We start from the raw sequence: 27568 nt of genomic DNA, 5'->3' as shown, positions 1-27568 counted from the left end.
GCCCCCAAACCGGTAACTGAGTCCTCTCGTCCAAATATAAAAGGTTTATTCACTTCTGCCCTCGATACAAAATATAAAACAGACCCCCACCCCCCACAGTTCTACGGCATCGACACCGGTGCAGTCCGTCCGGGAAGGCCAGCCCTCAGGCCTCGAACATGGCGCAGCTGGCACAGAGCACCGACTCGTGAACGTCACCACAGCTGCAATGTCACAGGGAAGAGAGAAAACGGCTTTTAGGGGCTCAGTTGTGTCCGCCGGGATTGGTATGTTGTGGTGCTGACCCCAGTCCCTTGACTGTATCTGGGGACGGAGCCGTGAGCCGCAGGCAGATCTAGCTAAGCCAGGGCCACACCGCAGGCGGGTGGGCCCTAACCCCACACGCGAAGTTACCGCCCACTGCTGTCTGTCACAGCAGCCCTACTGGACTGAGAGCCGACGGCCCACCTGTGGCCCCCCACACGGGAACCTCCCGGCATCCAGTTAGAATTTACTGGACCACAGTAGTTTAGCGAATCACAGAGGAGGGTCCTTAGGAGAGACCACGAAAAGACAAGAAAATTGGAAAGAGGCCTCAGTCTGAGATGCGCCATCAAGAAGGCAGCGCAGCTTGCCACCAGGCGGGGAGGGGAGACGGTAAGCCTGTGGCCCACAGCACCGCAGCACCGGACGTGCCACAGGTGACCAGCTGTGGGCAGGACGCCGATGGCCGCAGGGCTACTTTTTAGTGGAAGCAGAGCCTGGCACAGCTCCCAGCTCCGTGGCCCCGGATACCAGGACCCAAAGGGGCTGCCCCTGAAAGGGAGGGAGCAGCAGGCCCAGGCCGCCTTCTAAACCTGGGATGCCACCTCAGCCCTGGGACCTGGAGCCTGGAGCAGGGAGCCCGTCCCCTGGCCGTAGCTCTAAGAAATGGACACTCCCTCCCCCATCACAGGGTGAACTCCGTAGGTAGCTGGGGAAGAGGAAGCAGGAGATAAAGGCCAGGAGGACACCGTCAGGACAGGAGGAAGGCTGCCACACATGGAGGGGTAGGGGGAGGGCTCCAGGAACTCCTCCCTAAACCTGAACGCTGCCCAACTGGGTCCCTCCCCAGGGAAATGGCCTGGAGGCGCGGGGGCCCAGCCCTCTTCAGTCTGCACGGAGACAGGAAGGTAAAAATAAGCTCGCAGAAGCAAAGGGAAGAGTATTCCACATGCATAACTGGCCAACATACAACCCAAACAGGACAGCAGGGGTTCCCAGGACCCACCCCGCCCCTGGCTTTCCCAGGCTCCGCCGGCTGGCCCACCTGAGGTGGGCTTCTGCCTTCCACGCTTGGCTTTAGGCTGCTGTGACTAAACTAGTGTGAGGTCCGCACAACCAGCTCCAAGTCTGCGTGGGGGCCTCGTCTTGCACTCCCAGCCGGCACCAAAAGTGGCCACTGGGGTGGGAATGGTACCTGGTGCCTCTCAAGCAGGCGCGGGATCCAGACAGCGGAGGCAGACACGCGCACTCAAGTAACACACTAAGCAGACGGTCCGTTCTGGCTCGAGACAGCCCGCACCCAGCCACACACATACAGGCCTGCGCCTGCTCCCCACCCCCACCCCCACCCCTGCTTCCTGCACTGGCGAGCAGACCAACAGGAAAAACCATGTGACGCAGTCCTTACGTCAGAGCCTGAAAGATCAGATCACGAAGTTACTGAGACAGAAGACTATGAGCAAAGCAGAAGTGGCAGCCTATGTGATCTGCAGTTCTGTGACAAAAGCTCAGTCTTCAGAAAAACTTAAAAAACCAGGCAAAGCAGTTATCGGCACCACCGCGTCCCCAGGGGCAGTGCCAGACGGCCGCTCTCCCAACCTCCAGGCCTCAACGTCACGGGGGTGCTCAAGTGCCTGTGCGGGCACCCCACGGTCAACCACTTACTCCACAAGGGCACACAGGGCGCAGGCCACGCCCCCGCAGCTGGAGCAGACGTGCACACACCGCCCGCAGAGGGCACGCTCACACTGGCCACACGCTGCCTTCCCGTCCACGGCTCGCACGCACGAGGAGCAGGCTCTGGTCGCTGCCCCGGAGGGGTCTGTAAGAACGAAACGCCATCCGTCAGCCCTGCAGGGATCTGAAGTGCTGGAGGCTGTGGGGCCACCGACAACCCCTGACCGGACTCCCTGCAAGCGGGTCCTCCTGACACCCCACGAGAAAGCACGGCCCACAGACCCTTGTTCACTAGGGAGACCCCAAGTGCCCGGGAGCATGTTACAGGGCTGGTTCCATGACTCTAGGTTGAGTGCTCCTTCCATTCTCGCTATTCAAATGTCGGTACTGGAAGGATCGGTTCTTCCCCACTGTGGCTTGTATGAGAACTCTTGTGGCCCCCGTCTCGTGTGTCCAGCACCCGTGTCTCAAAGTGTGGCCCTGCATCACTGGTTAACAGAGCTCCTGGGCCCGAGTCCAGGCCTTGGGGAGGGGGGCAGCAGGGACTATGGCTCTTAACCAGCAACAAAGGTGGTCATCTGAGCTGCACACCACACAGGCACCGGACCAGCGGAGCCACCCAGCTGAGACTCTGGGTCTTGCTGCAGGTGGATCCTGATCCCCCAGCTAAAAGCTGCTTCACAACCTGCAGGCTTGCATATCAGCCGTGGGTGGATGGGGGTTAGAACCTCCTAAGGTCGGGAGCCTCCTGGTGCTCACCAGCTCCTCAGACCCCAGGGCCAGCTCTTGCCCCTGCAGGGAGGGGAGGAGAAGCTCCCAGGCAGACAGTGTCAGGAGTCAAGTGCTCAGATCCACCCTTAGCGCATGGCTGGGCAAGTGCCTGCTGTTGGCCTCACTCACCAGCTTCAGAGGCCTGGGCTTGGCTCCTGGTCAGTCGGCCATCTGGTCCAATCAGCATCTGCCCACGGGCTGCCCGAAGGGCCTCTGTGGGGCCGGGCTTTGGGGACTCCGGCAGGTCAACAATGGCACAGCCTTCCTCCCACAAGTGGTCCATGTAGGCCTGGGCCCCTCGAAAAAGGAGTTGCTTGGTTTTCTCTGAGGAAGAGAAATCAGTCCCAGTGTTCACAGCCCTGCAACGCGGAAGCCCTGGCACTGCCCCCTCATCCTGCCAGCTGCCGTGGCCAGGCCTCCTTTGTGCTGTCATCCAGCCGCCCCGGCCCAGGATGCTCCCTGGTGAGCTGGGGACCACTGGGTCCGCTCGCCCTTCCTTACCCGGGCTCAGCGGCCACCTCCGCCAGGATGATCCTGCACCACGCAGCCCAACCCAGGCTCCCTCTCATGACCTTCCATGCGGCCTTCCCCACAAGTGGCCTCATGTCACTGCTGTTTCTCTCCTGCCCGGCACCCTGCAAGCCGGCTGGTGTATAGCACAGAGGACGCTCTGGGCTTCAGATCACTCATTCACACCCAGCGGCTCAGAGCTGGGCCGACAGCCCTGGCCAGCGTGCACCCCCTTCACCTACTACAGAGCACGACAGAAACCGGCTCCTGACAAAGCGCTCCTGGAGCTCCGCAGACGCCTGTGGGCCCGGGACACTCCCACCTGAGAGCCGAAGTGGTGGCTCGGCACCAGCAGCAGAGGCTCTCCGCGCGCCACACGACCGTCATCGGGGGCTTTCGCAAGATCAAACGCCCAACTCCAGCCCCCAGATGCTCTGTGATTCCTGCCTCGTCCCCACGGGGCCAGGCCCAACAGGCCCTGGAAGCCGTTGGCTCCGTGTGACGTGGACGGTGACTCAAATGGGCGGCTGGTGAGCCCTGCCCCACGCAGCTCCTCCTCACCTTGTCCCGGGATCCCGCGGCCCGGAGGTGGCCTGGGGTGACTGCCCGGCTGGAACGCCCAGGACCTCAAGGCAGCGGGAAAGAGCTGCCGGACTGTCCCCCGCTTGCAGGTAAGCTGCCTGCCTGCCCTGACCGGGTCGGCCCCAGGCTGCGCTCAGCTTTATCACTCGAGGGCTCAGAAAGCCTCGTCTGCGACCCAGGGCTGCTCGGGAGGGCCGGGGACAGCGGGGGAGGGCGACCCCGGAGCCTCACCTCGGCAGCTCCGGGTACTCACCGGCGCGGCCCGGCGCCCGCAGCCCCCGCAGCCCCCGCAGCCCCCGCAGCCGGGCCCCCTCCTCCCCCTCCCCGGGGCCTGCAGCGGGGCCGACGCGGGGCCGGGGCGACGCCGCCGGCTCGGGCCCCCGCGGGCGGGAGGGCGCCCCGCACTCACCGAAGACCTCCCGCGAGTGCTGGTCGCCGCACACGCCGCGGCTCAGCTCCCTCTGACCCACGCGGACCTTCAGCTGCAGGGGGGCCGCGTCCGCGAACGGACAGCCCCGCTTGGGCATGGCCGCCGGCCCGGAGCGGCGCAGCTCCGCCGCGCGCCTCGCCGCCACCCGTGACGTCACAGCCGCGCGCCAACGCGGCGCGGCGCGGGATAGGCCGGCGGCGAGGAAGGGGGCGGAGCTCGGCGGCGGCGCGGCGCGGGATAGGCTGGGGGAGAGGACGGGGGCGGGGCCCGGCTGCGCGGGAAACGCCGAAGGCCAGGGCGGGGGCGGGGTCCGACGGCGGCGCGGGACGCACGGAAGGCAGCGGCGTGGGGAGAGAGGCTCGGAGGGTGCGCCGCACTGGCAGGCCGGGGGCGGGGCTCGAGCGCGGCGCCGGATAGGCCGAGCGTAGCTTGGAGGCGGGGCCGGCGAGCCGGGGGCGGGCCTTGTGTAAAGCGCGCCGCGGGATAGGCCGCGGTGGAATGGGCGGGGCCAGGGCGGGGGCGGGCCGCGGCGCGGGATTGGCCCAGCGTAGGTTGGAGGCGGGGCCTACGCGCCGAGGGCGGGCCTTGCGTAAAGCGCGCCGCGGGATAGGCCGCGGTGGAGTGGGCGGGGCCGCGGCGGGCCGCGCGGGAGGGGCGGGGCTGCTCGGGGTTTGGCGCGGGGCGGAGCCGACGCGAGGGTTGACACTGGTTCCCCGCCCTCGTCCAAGCCGCCGGCGCCGGAGGAAGATTCGCGCTCTCCGAGATGCGAGGTCGGAGGAGCTCCTCGTCGTCACGGAAGTGGGCGTGCCGGTCGGCCGCGTTTCCGGGGCAGCGACGTCACTTCCGGCCGGCGGAGGGCGGCCCCTGCGGGGTATGGGCCTCGTGGTGCGGGGCTCGGGACGTCCTCTGCGGGCGCGTGGCCGCGCTTGGAGCCGCTTCGGGGCCTCCGAGGACGCACGCGGGGCCGAGTGGGTGTCGGGGGGCCGGCGCGCCTCATGCCCACCTGCCGGCAGCGCCCGGGCCGGGGTCACGGCCGGGGTCACGACCGAGGTCACGGCGGGGGTCGCGGAGGGGGGGGACTGAGGCTGGCGACTCGGAGGGAGGGAGGGAGGGAGCGTCCGCACCGCGGGGTCAGCGCGGCCCCGGCCCGGGGCTCGAATGCACCGAGCGGGTCAGCGCGGCCCTGTCCAGAGGGCTGCGAAGGACCCTGCGGCCCTACGGGGCGGCCGCCGACTCCGGGGAGCGCGGCATTTGCAGGAACCCGCGGGAAGCCGGAGGGCATGATGCTACGTGGGGTAAGCCAGGAGGACAAATGCTGGACTGTGCCGCTCACCCGCGGCACCTCACGTCGTCGGGCTCCCAGAAACGGCAGAGGGGGTGGCGGTGGGATGGGGCGGGAATCGGGGAGGTGCTGGCCGGAGGCCACCTGTGCAGCTAGGAAGGTACTGAGAGCAGATGTCAGCTGCTGTCCCTGCAGCCGCGGCAACAGGAAGATGGGCTGCCACGTGTTAGCCGAGCTCGGGTGGTAAAGCTCCTACTGTGTGCGCATCGGCTGGTCGCCCCGAACACCCCGCGCCCACACGGTGGTACGTGCGCCAGTAGGGCCTGTGCTAGACGTCAGTTCTGTCTCAACGCTAGGAAGGAAGCTTCTCTCCAGCTACAGTCCCGACAGGAGGTGCAGGGAATCGGGTGATCCAGGAATCCCCAGGGCGGACACGGTTCAGCCTGTAACATGCCGGGCTCTGCGCTGGGCTCTCGGAGCGGCCTTGAGGACAGCCAGCGGGGTCCCTCCCCCCGGCTGGGACTGATGTCACCGAAAGGGAAGTACAGGGGCCTGTGGAGGGACAAGGTAAGGACACCCGCCCTGCCCAGGCCAGAGGATGCTCCGAGAACACTTGCCGCCCAGGGTCAGGCTGTGTGTGAAGCAGGTGCCGAGCAGCATAACCTCAGAAAGTGGGACGTTGTGGAAATGAACGTTCACCAGGTTGAGGAGGGAACACGCTTCCCCCTCCCGAGAGACACACCGCGGGCACGGCTGGCAGGACGTGCATTCTCACCCGTGTCTGGTCAGGGTGGCCTCGGGGCCCTAAGATTTTGAGCAATGACCATCTCAGCCATCCCAGGGCTGGGCAGTCGCTGCGCTTGCATCCCTGTGAGTAACTTAAGTTGCAGCGTAATTTAGTTACGGCGAAGTCGAACGGATGTGCGCCCAGAGCAGTGCCCGGATGAGCGAGGGACGGTGGCGTCCGTGACAACAAGCGCATACACCTGTGTGGCCACAGGAGGCCTTGGGTACGCTCCCCTCCCTGCAGTGCAGCCGCTGTCCTAGAGCCTCGCAGCACACGGGCAGCTCACTCTGCAGACGTGTTCGTGTTGGGCCCCTCAGCGCGCCGACTTTGAGCCCCTCGGTGAGGTTCCTTCGTTGCTGAGTGAGTTGGGTGTGTGCTGCACCACCGCTCGCTCACTTGCTGACCGACCTGGGCTGGCGCCTGGTCTGGGCTCTGGCGAAGGCAGCTCCCCTGGATCCCCTCTAAGGATGTCTCTGGCCGTCCGGCTCCCCTCACCGGTCAGCGCCTCGGAGCGGGGTGGCCGAGTGCAGGTAAGTGAACGTCCAGAGAACTGGCCGCTTTTCAGGGCACTTGGAAGAGCCCAGCAACCTGGATCGATTAGGGATTTGTCTCCCTTGCGCGTTGAGCTGAGACCACTGCGAGCCCCTCCATGCTGGGGCTGTTACGGGTGCAAAAGAGAGAGCACCTTACCATCGCTCAGACCCTCCGACACCTGCTGCAAAGGGGGGCTGCGTGCCCCCGCCCACCCCTCAGGACAGCCTCCCATCCCTGGGAGTAAGGAAGTTGGCGCCACGCAGGAATCATCACCCCCGTAAATTGATCTTTTCAGCCTGCAAAACGCTACAGCCACGTGAGGGCATCGCCCGAGGCTGCCTCTGCAAGATTTTGTCTGGAGGTGGAACAAAATCTTGAAGCGAAGGATTTAGCGGCCACTACAAGGTAGAGAATTGAAAATTTGGCAGCTAATTTAAACATGCAGGTCAACCTTCCAAAGCCAGGCTTGTAGCTTTTTATACAGAATGAAATGGTTTCTCTTTCTTTTGAAAAATGCCTACCCTGGGTGACTGTCAGAGGTGCGCATCCCTCTGCTGTGGCCAGACAGCCCGCTCGCCCGGAGAAGCGTGTCCCCCTGGGGGCACCAAGGCCTGAGGGCGGCTCCTGTCTGCCTCGGGAAATGGAAAGGACTGTGTCTGGCTGGTGCTTCTCCCGCGGCCTCCGGGTAGCTGTGCTCTCGGCGACTGGAAGGCCAAGGAAGCGGCTGCGGCCCGTGTTCCTGGCTTGTTTCACGTCGCCCAAGACTGTTCTGGACACTGTTTGGAGCCGTTTGCTAGTGTGCATGAAGGCCCAGGAGGCTCAGAATCGGGCCTGCTCACCAAGGATGCTGTCCCGCGGTTAGGTGTCCTTGGTGTGAGCCAGCCAGGCTGGACCACCAAACCTTTGGGCCCTGCGAGGTCCCCGGGAAAGCCAGCCCCGTGGGCACCGACCCACTTCCATGAGCCCAGCTGCCAGTGCCGGGTTACAAAGCCGGTCTCCCCGTCTAACTCCTTTCCTCACCAAAGTGATCTCCCCAGGACAGTTATTTTTCTCCATTTACCCCAGGCTCCGAAGAGCTGCTCAAGGGGACTCCTCAGCTCCCAGCGGAGACCTCAGGAAGCTCGTGGCAGCTGTGGCCAGTTAACAAGTGACCTGCTCCAGCCGGTGACCTTTGGAGGGCTGAGGGCAGGTGCACACGGCTGACATGAAGGGGGCTGCTGGGCGCTGCCTGCACCCCCACGGGCTCAGAGCTCAGGCGGCGGTGCTGCAGGGTTCCCCTCTGGGACGCACTGAATGCTTGCGGTCTGCCCACCGGGCTCGCTCCCGCTTGCCCTCCAGACAAGCACAGGGCTTGGCTGTGTGATCCCGGAAACCTGTGTCACCCCGACTGGTCACGCCAAGCGTTAGTGTTCAGAAGTCAAGACAAAAGGACGGTCAGAGCCAGACACGTACTGGTCACCACTGTTCGGTGGCTACTGGATATGTTTATTAATAAACTGCTCCAGCCGGCCACACCACCGTGGGACAATGCACGTGCCGTAGAAGTTCTCTGTTCTGAGTACTTTGGCTCATTTTAAATAGCAGGATTTAAAAAATAAAAATGTACACAACGCTGGCTGTCAGATGCTTGGGTCACCGTGGAAATCAGCTGAGCTGAAGGCTTAGGAACATAAAGTACAGAAAATACTTCTCCTTCCTCCTTTCGGGCGTTGACTTGGTGGCTGTGGATGCGGATGGGGCCGCGGCTGCCGGCCAGCCCTGCCTTTGCCTAAAACAGCTGGATCATCGAGTCTCTTGATTTGCCGACACCAACCCATTTCACTGGAAGGGAAAGGGAGGCTCAGCCCCGGGCGTGGGGGCCGAGGGCGGGGTGGTGGCAGGGGCACGGGCACCCACCTGCCACTCCGATGTGATTCTCCACGAACCGGATGTAGTTCTGGGCCTGCGGGGGGAGGTCCTCCCACTTCCTGGCGCCCGTGGTGTCCGCCTTCCACCCAGGCAGCGTTTCGTATTCGACTTCGACCTTCTGTAGTATCTCCTGGTTCGCTGGAGACAGAGGGGGGCGGGGGGGACCCATGTCCTGAAGACCTGGTGCCCATTCGGCAGGGGTGGGGGTAGCTGCTCACCCTATTTGGCCAAGCGGCCCTGTTTGGTCTTCAGGGGGGTGGGTGAGGTGGTTCTCGGACATTGGCTGTACCCCTTCCAGACCAGGGGACTCGTCCACCCCAGACACGGATCTGCCAAGTGCTGGCTCAGCTGCGGAATTCCATGGACCCCACTTGGAAATTCTTTTTTTTTTTTAACATTTTATTTATCCATTTATTTAGAGATCTCTCACTCATGAGCATGCAGAGCAAGGAGCAGAGAGAGAGAGAATCTCCTGCAGACCCTGCCCTGAGCACCGAGCCCGATGCAGGGCACGATCTTCGGACCCGAGATCATGACCCAAGCCAAAATCAAGAGTTGGATGCTTAACGGGCTGAGCCACCTGGGTCCGCCCCCCTTGGAAATTCTGAGGGTCCTGAAGCGTGAAGGGATCTGTGTGTCCTGTTCCCAGGGCAAGGACCCTGCTGCAGCCAGGACTCCGTGGCTCCCGGCATGTGGCTCCCAGTGGATGCCACCCATCCTTTGCTGATGGAAGGCGCTGGGACAAGCGGTCCTACTGCCAGTGTCCTCACTGCGTGCTCCCTGGGCCCCGGATCCCTGGGGTCACACCACCCCTCTGCTGTGCCTTCTCAAAGGCCAGGGGTCAGCAGGGCCGGGGACACGGGTGGACGGGACACATGCAGGTCCTGCAGCCAAGCGGCACTGGTGGTTATATGCGTGCACTCGGGGAGTGTGAGCGCGGCTGCCCCGTGGCCGTGGGTAGGAAGTCGCTGGGGCGGGCGTCGAGGTGCATAAGGAACTGGGCCATCCAAGAAAACATGACCTGCCTGCTTTTAAAGAGGGGACGTGCGGTAGCCCACACCTGTCCAGGGAGCTTCCAGCGTGCCCCGGAGGTGGGCCTTGGTAGCACATAAGCGTCCCTGGGGCCTGGGGTTAGCAGGGGGCTGGCTCCCACCTGCCACCCCAGGTGTGTCCGTCCCTCTGAGCCCCTTCCCTGGGCTGCCCCGCAGCCAGCCGGTCCGGTCCCCACCTGTCCCCTCCCTGTCCCCACTCCATCCCCATGGGAGGGAAGAAGGGGGCTCCCCACAGGCACTCTGCGTACTTCACGTGCAGACCAGTCCCTTCTCAGAAAAGCCACCATACCCCATACCCCGTACCTGGGAAATAGGGGATCCTCTTCCCGTTCAGCTTGTACGAGACGCCGACCTTCACCTCGTCCAGGGCATCCAGGATGTCCAGTTTCGTTAAGGCCAGCCTGTCCCCAACCAGCAGACGGCCACCCACTGGAGAAGCTGGGGGCGGGCTGGCCTTCCACCCTTGCGTCTCCCCTGCTGTTTACGGCCACCAGGAAACGCAGACAGCAGCCCCGGTGACAGGTGGGCAGAGGGGGCCCTCACCTCGGGTGCCCCCACGGGACCCTGCTCCCGCCCCCCTGACCCTGTGGGCCCTGCGATGGGGCTGCGTTCAGCTCCTCTGCGGCCAGCACCCCCAGGGACGCGCAGGGACTGTGTCCAGCCCCTGGTGGCAGCGACAGTGGCCGCCTCCGCCGGTTCTTCCTGGCCCGGGCTCTGAGCCCAGGGCCTCATCCTGTCCTTCCTCCTGTCCAGGCCAGGCCTGAAAAGCCTCACAGGTGGGTCTCTGTGCTGCCTGAGCCCATGGGGGCGATGCCACCCTGTCCTCCGCTTTGCCGTGGCCTCGGCGCTCAGAGCGCAGCCTCTCTGGCACCTGCTCACGGTGTGGGGACAGTGTCTCCCTCCGGCCGCCCAGCGCCCAACCCGGGCAGACCTAAGGGAGGTCTTGGCAGTCGGGTCCGGCCAAGCCCGGCGACGTCCCACTTAGAGGACGTCGTGTCCGTGAGGACAGCTGCGTAGGCCGTCACGCCAGGTTCCTCTCCCTCCCGCGATGGCCGGCGTTAACCTCCTGCAGGTGCCAGGACGCCCTCTGGCCGCCTGCTGTCGCCCTCCCCACAGGTGCTCAGGAGCAGATGGCAGGCCAGCTCCGATGTCACCCGTCGGCCCCACCGTGCCGCCCCCCCCCCCCCCCCCCGACATAGCCCGTGCTGGGAGGGCTGCTTACGCGGTAAAGCCGTTGACCATGTGAGCGTATCTGAGAATCATCAGGTCCAACCAGCCGCAGCGCCTCTTCCTGCCCGTGGTCACCCCCCACTCGTGGCCACGGCTCTGCAGCAGGTCCCCGATTTCCTGCGTGAGACGGCAGAGCAGTGAGGTCCGCCGCGGCATGAGGGGGGCCTGCGCCTGGCATTTCTCTCTGTGCCTCCCCCTCCCCTCCTCCTCCTCCTCCTCCCTCCGCCCTTCCCTCCCCCTCTCCCTTCTCCTCCTCCTGCTGTCTAACCCTCTTCCCCCTCTTCCCTCTCCCTGCTGCCCCCTGGGGACTGTTGGATGCTGTACCCCCTGACAAGTCCTTCCTCGTGCCTGGCCTCCCCCGTCCCCACGTCCCTGGCAGGTGTGCCCTCAGCCGAGGCTCCCACTGGTGAGGCCGTGCTGACCAGCGGGGTCCGTGTCCTTGAGCGCCTCCTCCTGGACACGTGGAGGACCGGGCCCTGGGGACCGCCGCCTCCTGCCTCCCCCGCTATGGCCCACGTGCAGGTACGTGAGGATGGGGGGCAGGTGTGTCCTTGTTTCCGGGTGAGGCCCCGTCCCTACGCCTGCTGCCCTGCCCCGACAGCCACGGGGTGTTCTGGATGCGGCGCCCTTCCCTCCCACGACGGCCTCACAGCCCCCGCTCAGGACGTGACCTTGGGCCCTTGCTGAGGAAAGGCGGCCAGCGGCACCCTGAGGGCTCCCCGAGCTGCCCGCATGGGGTGCTCTGAAGGGCTGGTCCCCGGGGCTTCCCGGGAGCTTCTGTGGCGCGCGACCCGGCGGATGCCCGCCTCTGCCCTCGCCTGTGTCCCTGCTCTGCCCAGCACGGGGCCGGGCTCTGCCTCTGTGGCCCCTGCTGTGGCCCCGCCGGCGCTGGGGACTCACGTTGATCTGCTCGGTGGGGAAGGCGCCAATGCCCACGCGTGTGGTGTAGGCCTTCACCACGCCGTAGACCTCGCCTATGTTCTGGGGGGGGATGCCCAGGCCCGTGCACACGCCGCCCACGGTGCAGTTGGATGACGTCACAAAGGGGTACGTCCCTGCAAGACAGAGCCGTCAGGGGCGCCTGCCACCCCTGCAGAGCAGCCCGGCCCAGGGCTCCGGCTTGGCAGAGGCAGCGTCTGGGTCGGCCTCTTGCACGTCCCCTCGGCGGGTCTCCAGGGCGAGTGGCCAAGGGACCCTCCCGGGGGAGTGACCTGTGTGGGCACTGTGCGTCGGGCCGCGGTGGCCCACGTAGGAGTCTGCGGGGGAATAGAGACAGAAGGTTGCCCCCGGCTCGGAGGGTGGGCGCTTCCCCTGCCTGTACGAGGTGGCCTTGGGGCTGATGTGGTCGTGGGGTCAGGACGGGACGTGCTGAGGGCCCACAGCTCTGGCCGCTCCCCTCCCGTCTAGGCCAGCTCTGTCGCTTGCCCCCTCCCAGCTGAAGCATGAGGACGACGGGCAGCAGCGTGGCCCCGGAAGGCAGCCCTGCACACCCGCTCCGCGGCCAGCCTGGTCCCCGGCAGGCAGCAAAGGGGGGATCGTGGGAGCAGCCGGGCCGGGCACCTACCGAAGTCAATATCAAGGAGGGCTGCGTTGGCCCCTTCCACCAGGATTTTTTTGGGGGTGCCGTGGAGCGCCTCATACATAAAGTAGACACCGTCTCGGACCATGGGGCGGATCCGCTCTGCAAAGCCCTGTGGGGAGGCAGAGGAGGCCGCGGTGGGGCCAGGCCACGGCCCCCCACTCTGGGCCCTCCTGACGGCAGGACGCCCGGCACATTCCCTTCCCGTAAGGGGCCTGGCCTGCAAACCCATCTGGGCGTCGTCCGTGATGCCTGCACTGGCCCGTCCTGCAGCCAAGGGCTGAACTGCATCCCCCCCCCCCCCGCCCCGATCTGTAGAAGTCCTGACCGCCCACCCCCCACACCTCAGAACGTGACTGTTTGGAGACAGGCCTTTATAACAAGGGGGTTACACTGAGGTCACTACGTGGGCCCCCATCCGGTGTGGCTGGCATCTTCACTGGCCTTGTTCACAGCGCCCAAGAGCCAGGAGCCCAGCTTTGGAAACTTCCAGAAGGGCTCTGTGCTCTCCTCATCGTGGCCCTGACCCAGTGCTGCCCCTGTGTGAGTCAGCCAGGCCCCAGCCTCTTTCCCCAGCACATCCTGGGAAACGTCCCCTGTGGGAAAGTGGGGGGCCTGAGGGTCCCCTGCCTCTGGGGAGGCACCCTCCTGCCCTCACTGGCATGAGCTTGCACAGGGGGCCTGTGGTTGCCGAGAGGGCCGGCCACTCCATAGCAGTGCCCGGGACAGTGCACTCCCCGAGTGTTCCCTGGGCTGCTGTGCCCCCGCCATGCCCCCCCGCACCACGCCATGCCCTCCCCCCACATCCCTAGATAGCGCCCCTATCTACCTTGAGCTTTTTGAGTTGCCCCTCGACGTCCACTTCCAGGCTGGGGAACATGGACTGGTGCTGGCGGGCCAGGTTCTTGAATCTGCGGGGGCGACAGTGACTGCGACCCCTCGCCCCGCCTGGGTGTCCGCGCCCTCAGCACTAGCCACGGTCCCCCCTGGGGCTGTGGCCGGCTCAGGTACCTGGCGGAAAATTCATCAAAGTCCGACAGGAGGTCGCAGACGCGGAGGCCCGTGCGGGCAGCTTTGGAGGAGTAGGCGGGTCCGATCCCCTTCCTGGTGGTGCCGATACTGCAAGACGGGGCGGCCGTGAGCCTGGGGGGGGTCTGGGGGGGCTGATATGCAAGACGGGGCTGGGAAGGAGCCAGTCGCTCAGGGCCCTGGGCTAGCACCCCGGCGCCTGTTTGCACCCCTCGAAAATGGGGTTGAGCTGGAGGGGCCCTCCCCGGCAGTACCCCGGCAGTCTGGGGGTGCTGTGAGAGCCCACTGGCCCCTCCAGTGGCTGGCTGTCAGGGATCGGGGGCTGGGGCCCCCCAGGTGGTTGTGGGCCAGCCCTGATCCTGCCGTCTTTGGGACCTGGGGCTCTGAGACCTCCGGTCTGCATCAGGCCCCCTGCCCCCTGGCCGGGCGGTGACGATGCTCTCTGCCCGGGCTGCCTCCCGGGGGCTGGGTGTGCTGGCCGTGCCCACCGTACCCACTGCCCGTCACCGCCCTGGCTCAGGGAGTGGCCGCTCGGGACTGCCCCCGGCCGTCCTGTGTACGAGTGTGTGTGCGTACCTGTGTGCACACGGGTGTGAGTGCGTGCACACGTGCAGCCAGTGAGTGTGTCACTTGATGGGGCAGGACGGCCACAGCCTCTCCCTGCCCTGGCGTGGAGAACCAGTCCCACGCACGTTCTCATGCATATCTTTGGAGGACAAAGGAATGGGCGTGGGTGCTGGTGGGGCAGGGGTTCGGGTGCCCTGGTGGCGCTGTGGCCCGTGTGTGTGTGTGTGTGTGTGTGTGTGTGTGTGTGTGTGTGTGGGTGTGTGGGTGGTCAGGCTGGGCTGGGATGCCCGCGGTCGTGCTGGCTTCGGGTGGACCCCGCTCCCCTCTGGGCACACCCCAGAGCTCCCAGACTGGAAAGCCACCGAGATACTCACTTCTTCCCCTCCTGGGCTTGCCGCTGCACTTCCTGCAGCCCGTCCACCGCCTGGTGAAAGTCAAACACTGCGCGGCCAGGCGAGGGTCCCCGAGCGGGAGACAGACACAGGGTTACGGGGCTCCCCTGCGCTCGCCCGGGCCGCCCGGCCAGGTGGCCCCATTTGAAAGGGGCCTAGAACCGCCTGTGCCCAGCGCAGTCTCACAGGGGACCGTGAGCCCCTTGGGCCTGTTCTCCCTCTGCCGAGGGGACCGTGATCCCGACCCCCTGCCCGCTCTGAAGGTCCTGGAGAAGGCCCCGTGGAGCTGCGTGGGCTCCGCAGGTGGCGGGGCCGTGGTGGGGGAGTCGCACGGCAGGTGGTGGCACCCGGCCTGCCCCCGGCCCGGGCGTGCTTACCGAGGTGGGCGCGGTCCGAGATGACCAGCCTCTTCTCCCAGTCCTTCAGACCTGCGGTCACGCGGCACGCGGTCAGCCGTCACGGCAAGAGGGCCAGGCTGGCCCCGCTCCCCGCCACCCCCGGGCAAGAGAGCACGGAGGTCGCCCAGGCTATCTCCCCCTGCAGAGGGCCCGGAGTCTGCCCCAGGGCCGCCCCACCTCTGCCCCGGGGCCTCTGTCCTGGCACGTCCGGGCTCGTGTCCAGGCTCAGGCTCCCCAGGCTCCTCTCGCTCCTGCCCTGAGCGCTCCGGCCCCGAGGCCGAGGCCCGCTTCCTCCTCGGACCCCGTCAGGGTGTCAGGGCGTCAGGGCGTCAGGGCGGCTGCCTCTCGACGGCCTTCAGGGGGAGCAGCTTGCCGTGATGCCCTGGCCGGTGGCCTCGGCCACTGCCTGTCCCCAGGAGCCACATCCTTCCCTGTAGGCGGGGCCGGCCCAGCGGTCCCCAGTCCTGGCCGGACATCAGGGTTTCCTGGGGAGCTTCATCAAATTCCAGGGCTTGCTGACTGTGAACCGCCTGGTGCCACACCTGTCCTGCGAGCTCCCGCAAACACTGAGCCCCACGGCCAGGGTCTGGGGCCTTGGGCTGCCCTGCTCTCCGCATCCTGGGCCAAGGCCAGCTTTCTGCACAGCCAAAGCCCTCGGGAGGCGGGTGGGGCCTGGAGAGCTGGGGAAGCTGACCCCACCCCTGCCCCCCAGAACCCACCCCGGGGGCGCTCCCCAACACGCCGCTGGGGCCTGGCTCGGGCCAGGGAGCACGGGCGGGGACTCGGACCTACCTTTCTTCTCGTTCTTTTCTGCTTCTTCGAACAAGCCCGGTAAGTGGACGACCACCCCGTTGCCTGCAACACACCACAGGGGGCTGGAGCGAATGGTGGCCGCCGGCCGCTTAGCTTCAAGGCCGCATGAAGCGTGTGCCCCCTCGCTCACAGCAGCCCTGTCCCCAGGCCGTGGCGACCCAGGCCTCCAACCCGCGCGCGGACAGGTGAAGCACAGGGGTTCCAGCACACACCGGAACCCTGCTCAGCCTAAAAAGGAAGGAAATTCTGGCACCTGCCATGGCACGGATGGGCCCTGAGGACACGGTGCCGAGTGACAAGGCAGGTCACTGAAGGACACAGCCCTGTGTGATTCCACTCACAGGAGGTCCCTGGGGGAGTCGATGCACAGGGACAGGAAGCCGAGGATGCGCCAGGGGGGTTAGTGTATAAAGGGGACGGAGCCTTAGGTTGGTGAGATGGAAGGTTCTGGAGACGACAGTGGTGGTGGGTGTGAAACAGTGTGAACCTGCTTCACGCCAGCGAGCTCTGTGCCTAGCAATGGCTAAGATGGCAAATTTGTGTTGTGTGTATTCATCACAACAAAAGAGGAGGCCTGGTGAAGCATCTGCAGAGCCCGAGGCTGGAGGAGCGGGGCTGGTGCGGACGCTGCGGTGGGAGGGCCTCCAGCAAACGGCTCGGGGCACTTCCTGCAGTGGCCACAAGGCTCCAAGGCTGGATTGTGTTGCGTCCCATGGCACATAGATTGTACCTTGGTGGGGCTGGTGCAGTTGACTGGCACAGCGCGAAGGTGAGAAGGCAGGAGAAACGCAGCCCCCAGCCCTTCCCGGGAGCCAGGCAGGGGCTCTGGGGAGCCGCGTCTTCTCTGTCCACATTCACCAGAGCTGGGGTCCACATACATGTTTCACGCGGGCAGAGCCTGAGGCCCAGAGAAGGACGGGGACGCGCCCAGGTCGCACCGCACGATAGCGTGGGGTCCAGGCTAGAGCGAAATGCTAGCTCTGTTGTCTTAGAACGAAGGCAATCGGGCCGGGCCACCTGCTGCCTTCCCAGGAGGAGCCCCCGGCGTCCACCCCCGGCCCCGCCAAGCCTGCCGGTGGCACCGCCTGGGCCCGAGGAGACCAGACATGGGTCCAGGTGGGAGTGGCGCAGACTGCAAGCCACGCCGAGTACAAAAGGTCACCTAAATGCCACGGTGTCCTGAGATGACAGTGGGGCAGGCCCGGCGAATGTCGCAAGCGGAGCGTGAGTGCCGGCACGTTCGCCCCCTGCAGAGCACGCGGGTGGCCGAACCGAGCCCCCTCGACGCTCCCTAGTGACCACCCAGCCTGGGCTCCGACACCGGGCGCAGCACCTCTCCTCAAGCACGGCCTCTGTGGCCTCGTTTCCCACCACGTGGCCCTGGAGAAGGCTGGGTCAGAGCCCCCCCGAGCCCCCCGCCTCCCCAGGGCACCGGCTGGGCCCCGAGGTGAACTCGCCCACTGCAGTGGGCCCGAGACTGCACCCAGGTGGGGGAGGCTCGCGGCGCCCTCAGCTCGGCCTGTCCACACGCAGCTCCTCGGCCAGCACTTGCCCCGAGTCCTCACCGGGCCCACACCCGCAGCTGCGGCCCCCGCTTCCCCACTGGGGGGTGGGGGTGGGGGCACAGGAGTCCCCAGCGTGGCCTTGCTGCGTCGTGGACGGGGCCAGAGGAAAGGTCCGGGACGCGGTGGGAGGCCATCCCGGCGGCCTGGCCGGGGTCGGGCGGTACTGGGGGCCGCCTGCGGGGGAGGCTCAGGCTAAGAGCGACCTCAGGACAGGCGGTCAGGCCTGGTGGCCAGAGGGGGGTGGGGGGCAGACAGAGCAAGAGACCCCACAGTCCTAGAGGCCGGGGGTGCTAGCCGGCCGGGCCTCCGCCCCTGCAGCAGGGTCTGGCCACTGCTCGCACACACGCACCTGCTTGCTGCACCCCTGCGCGTACCCCTCCGCACGGCACACTTGCTCACGTCCTCACACCCACACCCCCGCACAGGTGTGCAGCCCTCGCGGTCACTCGCACGCTGCTCAGCGGGGCCTCCTGCCCTCTCTCCCTCCGGCCAGGCTGGATGGCACCCAGGCCCACCCCGCCGACACTCGGGACCCGGGGCCGGGGGCACTCACCGATGAAGGACACGGCCTTGGTGTTGATGATGCCGCTGGGCAACAGGTGGAAGTCGTACTCCCTGCCGTCCACCACTACGGTGTGGCCAGCGTTGTTGCCCCCCTGGGAACAGAAACCTGGCTGAGTGTGCAGGCACCTGCGGGCGTGGACCTCCCCTGGGCGGGCCTGCCCAGCCTCACCCTGGACCAGCCCCAATCACGTCAGGAGCCACGTCTGGGAGGCTGAGGGCAGTGGGTCTGTCCCCCGGGGCCCCAGGATGCTGTCCACGCGGGGGTTGGCTCTGACGGATGTCTGGGTACGCCAGGTTAGTGACCCCATCCACGGACGAGGAGTAGGGGCCTGACCGGGGGACTGGCTTGGAGGGGACCTGGCCTGGGCTGGTCCCACCGTCCCCACCCCGTACCCTGCCCGGGACCATCTCCTGGGCACACGCTGACGCCCCAAGGAGGCGGGCTGGGTACAGGTGGCACCTGCGAGCCGCTCTGGAGGTCCCTCCTCTGATGCAGGAATGAGGGCCAACCCTTCCAGGAAGCACAAGCCCAGGCCCCCACCACCCGAGCTCCATGGTGGCAGACAGTGGGTGAGGTGGCACCGTTGTCTGGGGTGGGGTGGGGTGAGGGACGGGGGCAGGCACTGGCCAGCAGGGCCCGCACCCCCAGTCCCCATAGCAGGGGCCCTCCCTTGGGGCCCGTGCCCCCCATCTAAAAATAAAAAGGAAAACATGGCTCTGAGTCCACCTGTGTTCTGGGGGACACCCTCCTGCTGCTGACGGCGGCTGGGGCTGGCTGGGGGGCGTGAGGGGAGCCCAGAAGGTCCAGCCGGGAGGGAGGCCCATCCCTCCACCCAGACAGCCCAGGCAGGGGGCTGGCCCGGCACCTGGGGACAGTGAGACGCAGACCACAGACCCCAGGACACGGGCTTTCCCTCCCGGGCCTCACATCACGCATCCGTAAATGAAGGCGAGGGGCTGGGGCCCTAACACCCCTCCCCGGGCTCGCCCCGCGCTGTGCCAGCCGCCCAGACGGCCCTGCCAGGAGCCACTCCCGGGGGCGCCCACACACCCCGGCAGCCCGTGTTTGAGGCGCACGTGGACGGGGTGTGCGGCCTGCTCCCACCGCCCTGCACGGCATGGAGGGCCTGTCCCACGGACTCCCGGGGTCACTGCAGCGCGGGTGTGCCGCCCGACGGCCCCGCAGCACGACCGGGCCACCTCCCCCGGCGCCCCGTGGCCAGCAGGGCCGGGTTCCCTGGCACCTCCAGTGTTGCTGTCGAAGTGACCACAGGCTCTGGGGGAATGACGGTGGACACGACAGGCGCCCTGTGGGGGGCAGACGGGAAGGACAAAGGGGGTGGGGGGACCTGGGAGCCAGGGGCGTGGGCTCGGGACTCAGGATGGAGGCGGCGCTGGGGGTGAGCCAGGTGGGCTGCCACGGAGGGGGGCGGCTGGAGGGGAGCGAGAGGAAGACAGCAGGAGCTGACGGGGTGAGGCCACGGGGCGGGGGCAGCAGGCCCAGCCTCAGGCAGACTCTGGCGCTGACGCCCCTAGCACGGGCATCCTACATGACCACTGCCACCACCACAAGGTGGGGGCGCTGGGGCCGTGGCCTCCATCAGCTCACCCGGGACCTGGGTCCCCAGAGAAGGGAGGTGGCAGCGGGATCCGGGCCGGCGGGGACGCAGGCCCTCTGCCTCTGCAGACGGTCCCCCCACGGCCACTCCCCGCCTGCCGCAGCCGGGGCCAGACACCCCCCGCCCCGCGCTCTCCCCACGCCCAGTGCCAACGTCAGCTGGCCCGAGGACACACACAGACGAACACTGTCGGCACAGCCGCACCTTTGTTGGGGGTAAACACGGGCACCTAGGAACAGGCAGGGGCCATCGTGGGCCAGTGGGCGTCAGATGACCCCGGGCAGCCCCAGGGCCCAGACGTCAGACCACGATCCACGCCCAGGGCCACGGGCCCGCCCCAGGATGCCGAGCCTGGGGCCTGCTGACCGCCGGGAGGGCCGTCCCAGCAGCTCTGCGGAGGCCCTGGGGGACTGTCCCGGAGAGACCCCGGTCTGCCCTCCCCCGGGTGGCAAGTTTGGGGCAGGAACACCTCCCTGCCGTCTTTAGGCTTTAGCCGATTGCTAAGGGTCGTCTGCAGGCCCAAGGAGAGCCGGGCCAGGGGCTGGGGCTGGGGCTGGGGCTGGGGTCTCCGCTCGGCCAGCTCCCACCCGGTGGGGAAAACCAGCTGGAGGGAGGAGCTTGTCCAGGGTCCCGGGGAGAGACAGGTGAGGACGTGTGGCTCAGCTCCAGACCCACTGCCCCTGCCCGACCCGCCCAGTCACTCACAGTCCCCCGAGGACACCCCTGCCCGATGCCTCCGGGATGCAGGGATCTGAGAAGGGGAACCTGGCCAGCTCTGACCCTTCCTGCCCCTGCAGGAGTCCAGTGGGCCCACCCTCCTTGGCACCAGGGGGTCGGCACCAGGCCCAGCAGGGAGCCCCCGGACACCCACAGGGCCTGTCGCCAGAGTGGTGCCCATGGGCCGTTCAGTGCAGACACCCCCCCAGCCCACCCCCCACATCTAGAGAGTGTGGCCTCTGCTGCCCTCCTTGGTACCTCGTCCTCGTCCCCACCAGGCCCCAAAACCTGGAGAACAGAGAGCCCCGAGAGCATCCTCCCGGCACCCCTTCTCTGCGCCCCTCAGCCCCACCCCACCAGGTCCCTGAGTCTCGAGCAGCGCGTCTCCCGGGGCCTCTCCCAGGCCCGAGGGACCAGCTCCTGCAGCCCCGCTGGGAGGCAGCAGCGCCCCGTGAAGGCCAGAGCTTCGGGCCCCACGTCTGCTCTGGCTCCGCAGGTGCAGGCCCGGGAACGGGAACGGGGTGGGCTCAGCTGGCCCAGAGAGGCTGCCACCTCCTGGGAGGCAACGGTGTGGGGTGGGGGGCTGTGAGTGTGCACCGGGTGGGGGCGCTGCGAAGGGGCTCGGGGCTGCCCCTGGGGCGCCCACTCCCCCTCTGCACACCCGCGGCTCCGTGAGGCTCCCCCGTGAGCACATCCTGCTTACGTGTCACCCACACACATACCCCTGCTCCCCAGCATCTGTCCCGTTCCGGCCCTCGTCCTGAGCACCCTGTTGTTGGCTTGGATGGCCTTCCGCTGACCTCCGACCTGCCCCCACCCTCAGGACCCACTCAGCCAGCACCGCCCCCCTCCCGTTCTCTCTGGACCCCCCACGACACGGGTCTCCATGCTGCTCTGGACGGCTCCGTTGGCCACAGTGTCCCCTTGGCCCTGGTCCCCGGGGATGCACCAGCCTGGCTGGGTGTCCCGTGATGCAGCCCCCTGCCCCCCACCCCCATCCTGTCAGCTTTGAGGGCTCAGACCTCTGAGCCCCAGACTCCCCGTCTCCCCGACATTGCTGATCTTGTGTCCCTGACAGCCCCGGCCCCATCCCTGCCGGCCTCCCCAGCCCAGCTCACTGGAGAGGGACCAGCTCGTCCACCTGTGTCCATCGTCCATCCCCAGCTCTGCTCCGAATGCCAGACAAGTGGACAAAGGGAGCAAGGAGGTGAGGAGGGGAGCGGGGAGCTTCCCTGAGGCCCTGGAGCCGCTCCTGGCCAGCCCTGCGTGAGGTTGGGGTCCGGCTGAGTCTGGGTCCTGGGCCGCTGGAGCAGCCTGTTTTATCAGGATCCTGCACGACACACAGCAAGGAGCCGGCTCCCAGGGTGGAGACACCGGTGACCAACCCCCGGCCTCCTGCCCGTCAGGGTAAACCTGAAGTCCACCCACCTTGCAGCGCTTGACCTCGTCTCACTCACGCATCCAACCCAAACACAAAGTTGCCCTCTGCACAGTGAGGCACTGGGGCAGGTCGGGGGAGCTAGAGGTCGCGGGCTCCAGGTGGGTATGCGGGTCTCACCTGCCCGGGGCGGACGTGCCCAAGGCCACAAGGGGCTGTGTAAGCCGGGGAACCCTCCCTCTAGAGCCCCCGCTGCGTGACCGATGCCATCAGAGGGTGCAGACACGCAGGGCAGGCCTGCTTCTGGCAGTGACACCAGGCACTCCCGGCCCCGCTCCCCATGGAGGGCCCTGAGCAGTCTGGGGTTCGAGGTGATCCCCACCTGGGGAAAGAGTTCCCAGGACACCCACAAGCCGCGGGACGTGGAGGGGTGACCTGGCTGGCCCCGGCCCCTTCAGGATGGGGTGGTGGCATAGACTGCGGTGGAAACCGAGAGAAACCCACCACCGCACCCTGTATGGTGCCCGGTCACGCGTGAAGCCCCAGTGCCACTTACAGGGCAGCTGGGACGGAGAGAATTTTAAACCTCTACCCTGGTGGTCCTGGGCAAAGTAACTTCGGAAACGGAGGAAGGGCTGGGCGTGAGCAGCTGGCCGCGTGGGCCTGGGGCCGACTCCAGGCCGGGGAGAGGGCCGAGCAGGGGAAGGACACCGGCCGACACGGAAAGCGAGCCCGGTGGAGGTGTGGGGACCCCACGGGGCACCCAATGCCATGCAAAGACAGTGCAGAGAACAGGGGGTGCCAGAGCCACTGGAGGCCAGCAGCGGTCCCCAGGGGAGCCTGCACCCCAACCAGAAAAGGGAGGTCGTGCCCCGACCCCTGCGCCCCAGGGCAGCCCCACAGACCCAGGATGCTCGGGGTGCACGAGGGGCTGCTGGGGTGCCACGGGGACGGCATCAGCCGTGGGACATGTGGGATCTGTGCAGTGAGAAGGGGAGGCTGTCCCCCACCTGGAGAAGGAAACAGCAGCAGGGACCCAGGCCCGAGGCCAGGACTGTAGTGCTGACCACAGGCCCCACGTGATGGGCAGCAAAGAAGCCGGGACGGCTGTGGGGGTGCAGGTGGGTCTGGCCCCAGACCGCGGACGTGTGCCGAGTCGGAGAAGGGGAGACACAGGCCCGCGGGCGGCGAGGGTCACAGAGGCGGAGGCGGAGTGGAGCTGGGCAGCTGTGGGGGATGGAGCTGCCACTCGGGACGGCCCCGGGCCCAAGCGACAGGCCAGGTGACCCTCTGGTCACTGGGGCTGGCCGGCTTCAGCCCTTCCAGGCAGCCACCCAGACGGGACTCGTGCCCACCGCAGGTGCCCTGCCGCCTGCTTCCCGGGGCCCCTTGCTCCCACGTGCCGCCCGGCTCCCGGGGTCAGGGCGGGTTTGGCTCCGTGCACCTGTGGCCACGACTGTGGGCGTCCTGCGCACACGCCTAGTAAGAGGCAGCCTTCCCCAGGGCCAGGGCTGGGCCTCGTCTGTGCGGCCCGACGGCCCCAGGTCTCCGGGGACCCACACGCGCCGCTGGTTCTCACTCCTCAACTGTTCCCTGCCTCACCAGCGGGTCAGGCGGCCGGGGAGGGGGCCAAGGCGCTGCGGGCTCCTGGGGCGGCCCCCAGCTACCCCCTGTGAGTCAGCCGGGGCTCCTGCAGGGGGACACGCATCTAATCTCGGTCTGAGAAGTCAGAGGGGGTGAGGGGGCGCTGCCCCCGGGCCCTCAGGTCAGCTGACGGCGCTCCAGCCTGCTCTGCGGCCGAGCAAGACTCTGCCCAGTGGCAGATGGGGGACGGCGGGGCCTGGCCTGCTGGCCCAGGTGGCAGCGCGGGGAGGCCCCACTCCATGGCCAGGAGGGCCTGCAAAGCGCCCCAGTCTCTTCAGGACGGAGACGGGCCACCGGTAGACTTAAGAGGCTCCCCGGAGCCAGCAGGTCCCAGGGCGGGCGCTGGTACCACGTGCCTGGCCGCGGAGGGACAAGGGCCACCGGCCCACGCAGCAGGGCACCCCGAGGCCTCCCTGGCACCCGGAGGCTCTCCGGGGCCGGGGCGGGCGTGCTGGCCTGGCCCGGGGCGGAGGGGGTGTGTGGGGGTCTGTCCTGGTCCCAGGAAGCACCTTCCAGGAATGTGCTGTCTGCCCGGGGCAGGCGAGGCCAGGCGGCAGCTGAGGCGTTCCCTGCGCCAAGCGCTGGGCCCAGGTCCTTCCCCGGCGGGTGTGCCCCAGCCCCAGCCCTCCTGGCAGGAGCTCGGGAATGAGGCCACAGACCGGGCGAGCAGCTGGGGGGGGGCCTTCCCCTCGGGGCAGCCCTCCTGGGCCTGGCTCTGAACCCCAGCCCGGCCGAAGCCTGCACCCACGCTGGCCCCTCTGTGCCCAGCTCTGTCTGTCCAGGCAGCAAGCGTGGCTCTGGGCCCTGGCGCGGGGGCAGGGGCCCCAAGGGAGCCCCGTGAGAGTGGCCCGCAGCTGGCAGGGGCCACCCTGGGCTCCTGGGGACACAGCCTGCGTCTGGCCCCCCCACGCGGTCACCCTGGCCAGCCGTCCCCGGCCCCTCCCGCTCCGAGGCTGGCCGGGACCCTCCTTGCCCCTGGCCTGTCTGGGTCCCTGCCCACTGTCCTGCCCTTGCCTCTGCCTCCTCTTGGCCGGCCCCCGGGGGACACCCCGTGGCCAGACCCAGACAGAGAGGGGAGGGAGGGCGTCTCAAACCAGCCAGGAGCTGGGGGGCCCACCCCGCCCCCAACCGAGGGCCGGTGTCACACCCCGGGAGCACCCCACCCCACCCCCTGAAGATCGGGTGTCCCCAGCTCAGCACAGGTATTTATAGCTCCTCCCTGGCCGCGGCCCGCGGGTGGGGCTGGCGGGGAAGGCGGTCCGGGACCAGGGCGGGGGAGGGGAGTGCGCGGGCGGAGGGTCGGCGGCGGGCAGGGCGTCCAGGAAGGGGAGGCATCCAAGAGGCGTGTCCAGGCCGGGGCGGGGAGGACAGGGAGGACAGGGTCCCCGGGCCCGGGGGAGGAGGGGGCTCGCTGGGGGGGGCCCGCACCTGGCAGCGGCTGACGATGTCGGCGTCCGTGGCCAGCAGGTCCACCACCTTGCCTTTGCCCTCGTCCCCCCACTGCGCGCCCAGCACCACGGTCACCCGGGAGCCCGTCGCCGCCGCCTCCTGCTGCAGCCGCCCCCGCTTGACGCCGCCCGTGCCGGGGGGCCGGTCGTTGGAGGCGCGGGTCCCCGACATGTCGGTCTGGCTCCTCTGCTGCGCTGGGCCACAGGACGCCCCGCAGCCGCGCCACTAAAAGGAGCCGGCCCGGGGCAGGGGGCGGGCCGGGGGCGGGCCTGGCGGGCGCACTGGCGCCTCTCGGTGACCTCCAGGCCGCTGGGTCCCGCCCCCGCCCGCCCAGCCACCACGGGGCGCCGTGTGGGGCTGCGGGCACCTCCTTCTGGAGCTGGGGGCCCAAGGACAGACCGTGGGCCCCGAGACCCAGGCTTCGCCTGCGTGAGCGCTAACGGGGCACCTGTGCTGTCCTGCTCCCAGACCTGCCCACTCCACCGCGTCCCCGTCAGGCCTAGGACCTCAGGGTTTTCGAAACTCGGGGTGGGGGGCTCTCTCCAGGTCAGGAGTGCCACTCGTAAAAGGGGAGCCGTGTCCTCTCACTCCACCTGGAGAGTCTGCATCCTTGGGCGCTCGGGGCCCGCACCTGCCCTGAGGTGACCCTGGGTCCCCTGGACTGATGCACGTGCTCTGGCGGCCAAGGAGAGAGAGGACAGCGTGTCCCCTCCCCCAACACACCCACCCATTCTCTCAGGGGCTCAGCGTCCAGCACAGGCATGCGGTGGCGGCAGCAACAGGAGCAGCGGCGGGCTCCACCAGGCGGCGCAGCCTCTGGTCTGCAGGACCCAGAGCCCAGGGAGACGGGCCCGTGATGGCAGGGCCACCTGGCCGGGACAGAGACAGCCAGGGATGCTCCACGGCCCCACGCGGCCGGGGTCTCCAAGAGGCCCCACACCAGACCCCTGTCCTGGCCCACCTACCAAGGGACTGGGCTTCCAGAGACCATTTGCGACAGTCTGCGGGGCGCCCGTGTTCCCACCATCTGCTCCACCCCCTGGCCCACCTGGAGCCCCAACACCCCATGTGGACCGGGCTTGGGACATGGCCAGCCCCTCTGGGAGCAGGGGCCAGTGATGGAGCCCTGGGGCCGGAGCGCTCGATTAGCCCGTCCCCCCAGGGCCAGGAGCCAGTGCCCCTTTCTCTGGGGGGTGGGGGACGGCATCTCAGGACACAGGGACCTGCCGCCCAGACGTTAACCTGTGGCCAGGGCTCAGAGCCGTTGGGCTCCGTGGGCGCCCGGGGGACCAGAAGCTCCCATGGAGGGAGAGTGGTCACACCGAGGTCACTCACGGACGGTCCCCGCAGAGGCCGGTGCTGCCGGCCACCCCCCTTGGTCCTCCCGCTGGGGCCCTGGCTCTGACCCCTCCGGGTCCTGGGCCCTGTTCTCTCACATGGGGACACCAACAATTTCTTTCTCCCAGCACTGCGAGGGGGAGACGGGGGGACAAACACCACAATGCAAGCGACAAGTGGGGTGTGAGGGGCAGGCTTCACCTCCTTGCCTTCCTGGGTGGCAGCACCTGCCCCCGCCCCCGACACTGCTCCCTGCCCGCGGGAGGGGCTGAGCGGGGCCAGGGGGGCCGCCCGGACTCTGGGTCTGCATGCTCTGAAGGCAGGCCAGGGTGAGCCCCGAGGGCTCGGCCGGCGAGAGCGAGCAGCGGGACAGGAGCTGGAGCTCGGAAGCCTGCAGTGTGGACCGGGAAAAGGCAGGATTGTCGCCGAAGGGACCACCAACGTGGGAAGAAGGGCTGTTTGCTTGTTTCCAGAAGGCAGCTGAGGCTCCTGGAGGCCCGTGGGGCCCGTGGAGGGGCGGGCGCCGAGCCGGAGTCCCGACACATGCGGGTGTCTCCCTCTGCTGCAGGGGGTGCGAGCTCGGGGCCCTTGGGGGGGCACCCGCAGGTCCCGCGGGATCTGCAGGGCCAAGGCCGGCCGGCAGGGGCGCAGCTCCCCTACGCGGGGGCCTATAAATAGCCCGGGGCCCGGGGGGAGTCAGGCTTTTCTATAAACAGCCCGTCCCGGCCCAGCAGCTGGGGCCCCGCCAGTCACACGGCCCGGCCTGAATTAGAACGGGCCCCCCTGCGGCGGCCTGTGCACCGTGGGCCCGTCGTCCCCAGGGCAGTGGCAGTACAGGTCGCCGACCTTGGGGGGCTCACCGCGTGACCTCTGGGCCCCCCCGCTCCGGGGGCAGAGCGCACCCCAGGACCACAGGGCACGCAGTGGTCCCGACACAGCCCTCACGCGCACCCGCACGCCCGCCCGCGCCCGGAGCGCCAAATAGGGCCTGGCGGGGACGACACACCGGGCCGCCGCTTTGTGGTCTTGTAAAGAGTCAAAACCTCAGCCTATGAGAAAGGAAAGCCCACGTCCACAGCAGTTTCACTGGGAAACACCCCCGGGGTGTGGGGCCGGGGGCGCACCCGAGGAGGCAGAGCCAGGCCGACCCGGACGGCCGGGTGTTACTCAGCCACGAAGAGGAATGGAGCGTCCACACACGCCACCACACCACGGATCTCGAAGACACGCTACGTGGGAGTCACCGGCACGTGGTGTGACCCTTTGCAGGAAACGTCCACAGAAAACCAATCTATGGGGCAGCCCGGGTGGCTCAGCGGTTTAGCGCCTGCCTTCGGCCCAGGGCGTGATCCTGGGGTTGTGGGATCAAGTCCCACATCGGGCTCCCTGCGTGGGGCCTGCTTCTCCCTCTGCCTGTGTCTCTGCCTCTCTCTCTGTGTCTCTCATGAATAAATAAATAAAATCTTAAAAAAAAAAAAAAAAAAGGAAGCCAATGTATCGAAACAGAGAG

At 67.5% G+C, this 27568-nt stretch overlaps 2 protein-coding genes and 3 long non-coding RNA genes across 5 annotated transcripts; 3 read left to right on the top strand and 2 right to left on the bottom strand.

Annotated features, from left to right (window-relative positions):
- Nucleotides 1-29: 29 nt before the first annotated feature.
- Nucleotides 30-4366, bottom strand: SIVA1 (SIVA1 apoptosis inducing factor). Its single transcript, XM_077910813.1, has 4 exons — nt 4193-4366; nt 2821-3015; nt 1909-2065; nt 30-203 (listed from the first exon to the last, which is right to left on the bottom strand). The coding sequence occupies exons 1-4, from the start codon at nt 4308-4310 to the stop codon at nt 146-148; spliced, it is 528 nt and encodes a 175-aa protein (XP_077766939.1). The 5' UTR covers nt 4311-4366; the 3' UTR covers nt 30-145.
- On the top strand, nt 3184-27529 carry LOC144321236 (uncharacterized). The gene is made up of 3 exons (XR_013386994.1): nt 3184-3872; nt 21328-21456; nt 25460-27529. It is a non-coding gene; the product is annotated as an uncharacterized LOC144321236 (long non-coding RNA).
- Nucleotides 5322-8428, top strand: LOC144321233 (uncharacterized). Its single transcript, XR_013386991.1, has 2 exons — nt 5322-7221; nt 7882-8428. It is a non-coding gene; the product is annotated as an uncharacterized LOC144321233 (long non-coding RNA).
- ADSS1 (adenylosuccinate synthase 1) lies at nt 8266-24966 on the bottom strand. The gene is made up of 13 exons (XM_077910812.1): nt 24700-24966; nt 17903-18005; nt 15764-15826; nt 14951-15001; nt 14556-14622; nt 13597-13704; nt 13415-13496; nt 12571-12697; nt 11907-12061; nt 10999-11123; nt 10080-10177; nt 8713-8862; nt 8266-8637 (listed from the first exon to the last, which is right to left on the bottom strand). Exons 1-13 carry the CDS (start codon nt 24889-24891, stop codon nt 8585-8587), a joined length of 1374 nt encoding a protein of 457 aa, XP_077766938.1. The 5' UTR covers nt 24892-24966; the 3' UTR covers nt 8266-8584.
- On the top strand, nt 10958-18634 carry LOC144321234 (uncharacterized). Its single transcript, XR_013386992.1, has 2 exons — nt 10958-11528; nt 12414-18634. It is a non-coding gene; the product is annotated as an uncharacterized LOC144321234 (long non-coding RNA).
- Nucleotides 27530-27568: the final 39 nt, after the last annotated feature.

This window comes from Canis aureus, chromosome 9 (assembly GCF_053574225.1).
Source record: "Canis aureus isolate CA01 chromosome 9, VMU_Caureus_v.1.0, whole genome shotgun sequence".
Taxonomy (NCBI): domain Eukaryota; kingdom Metazoa; phylum Chordata; class Mammalia; order Carnivora; family Canidae; genus Canis; species Canis aureus.
The sequence above is the reverse complement of the archived record's forward strand: the minus strand, read 5'-3'. Positions and strand labels throughout refer to the sequence as shown.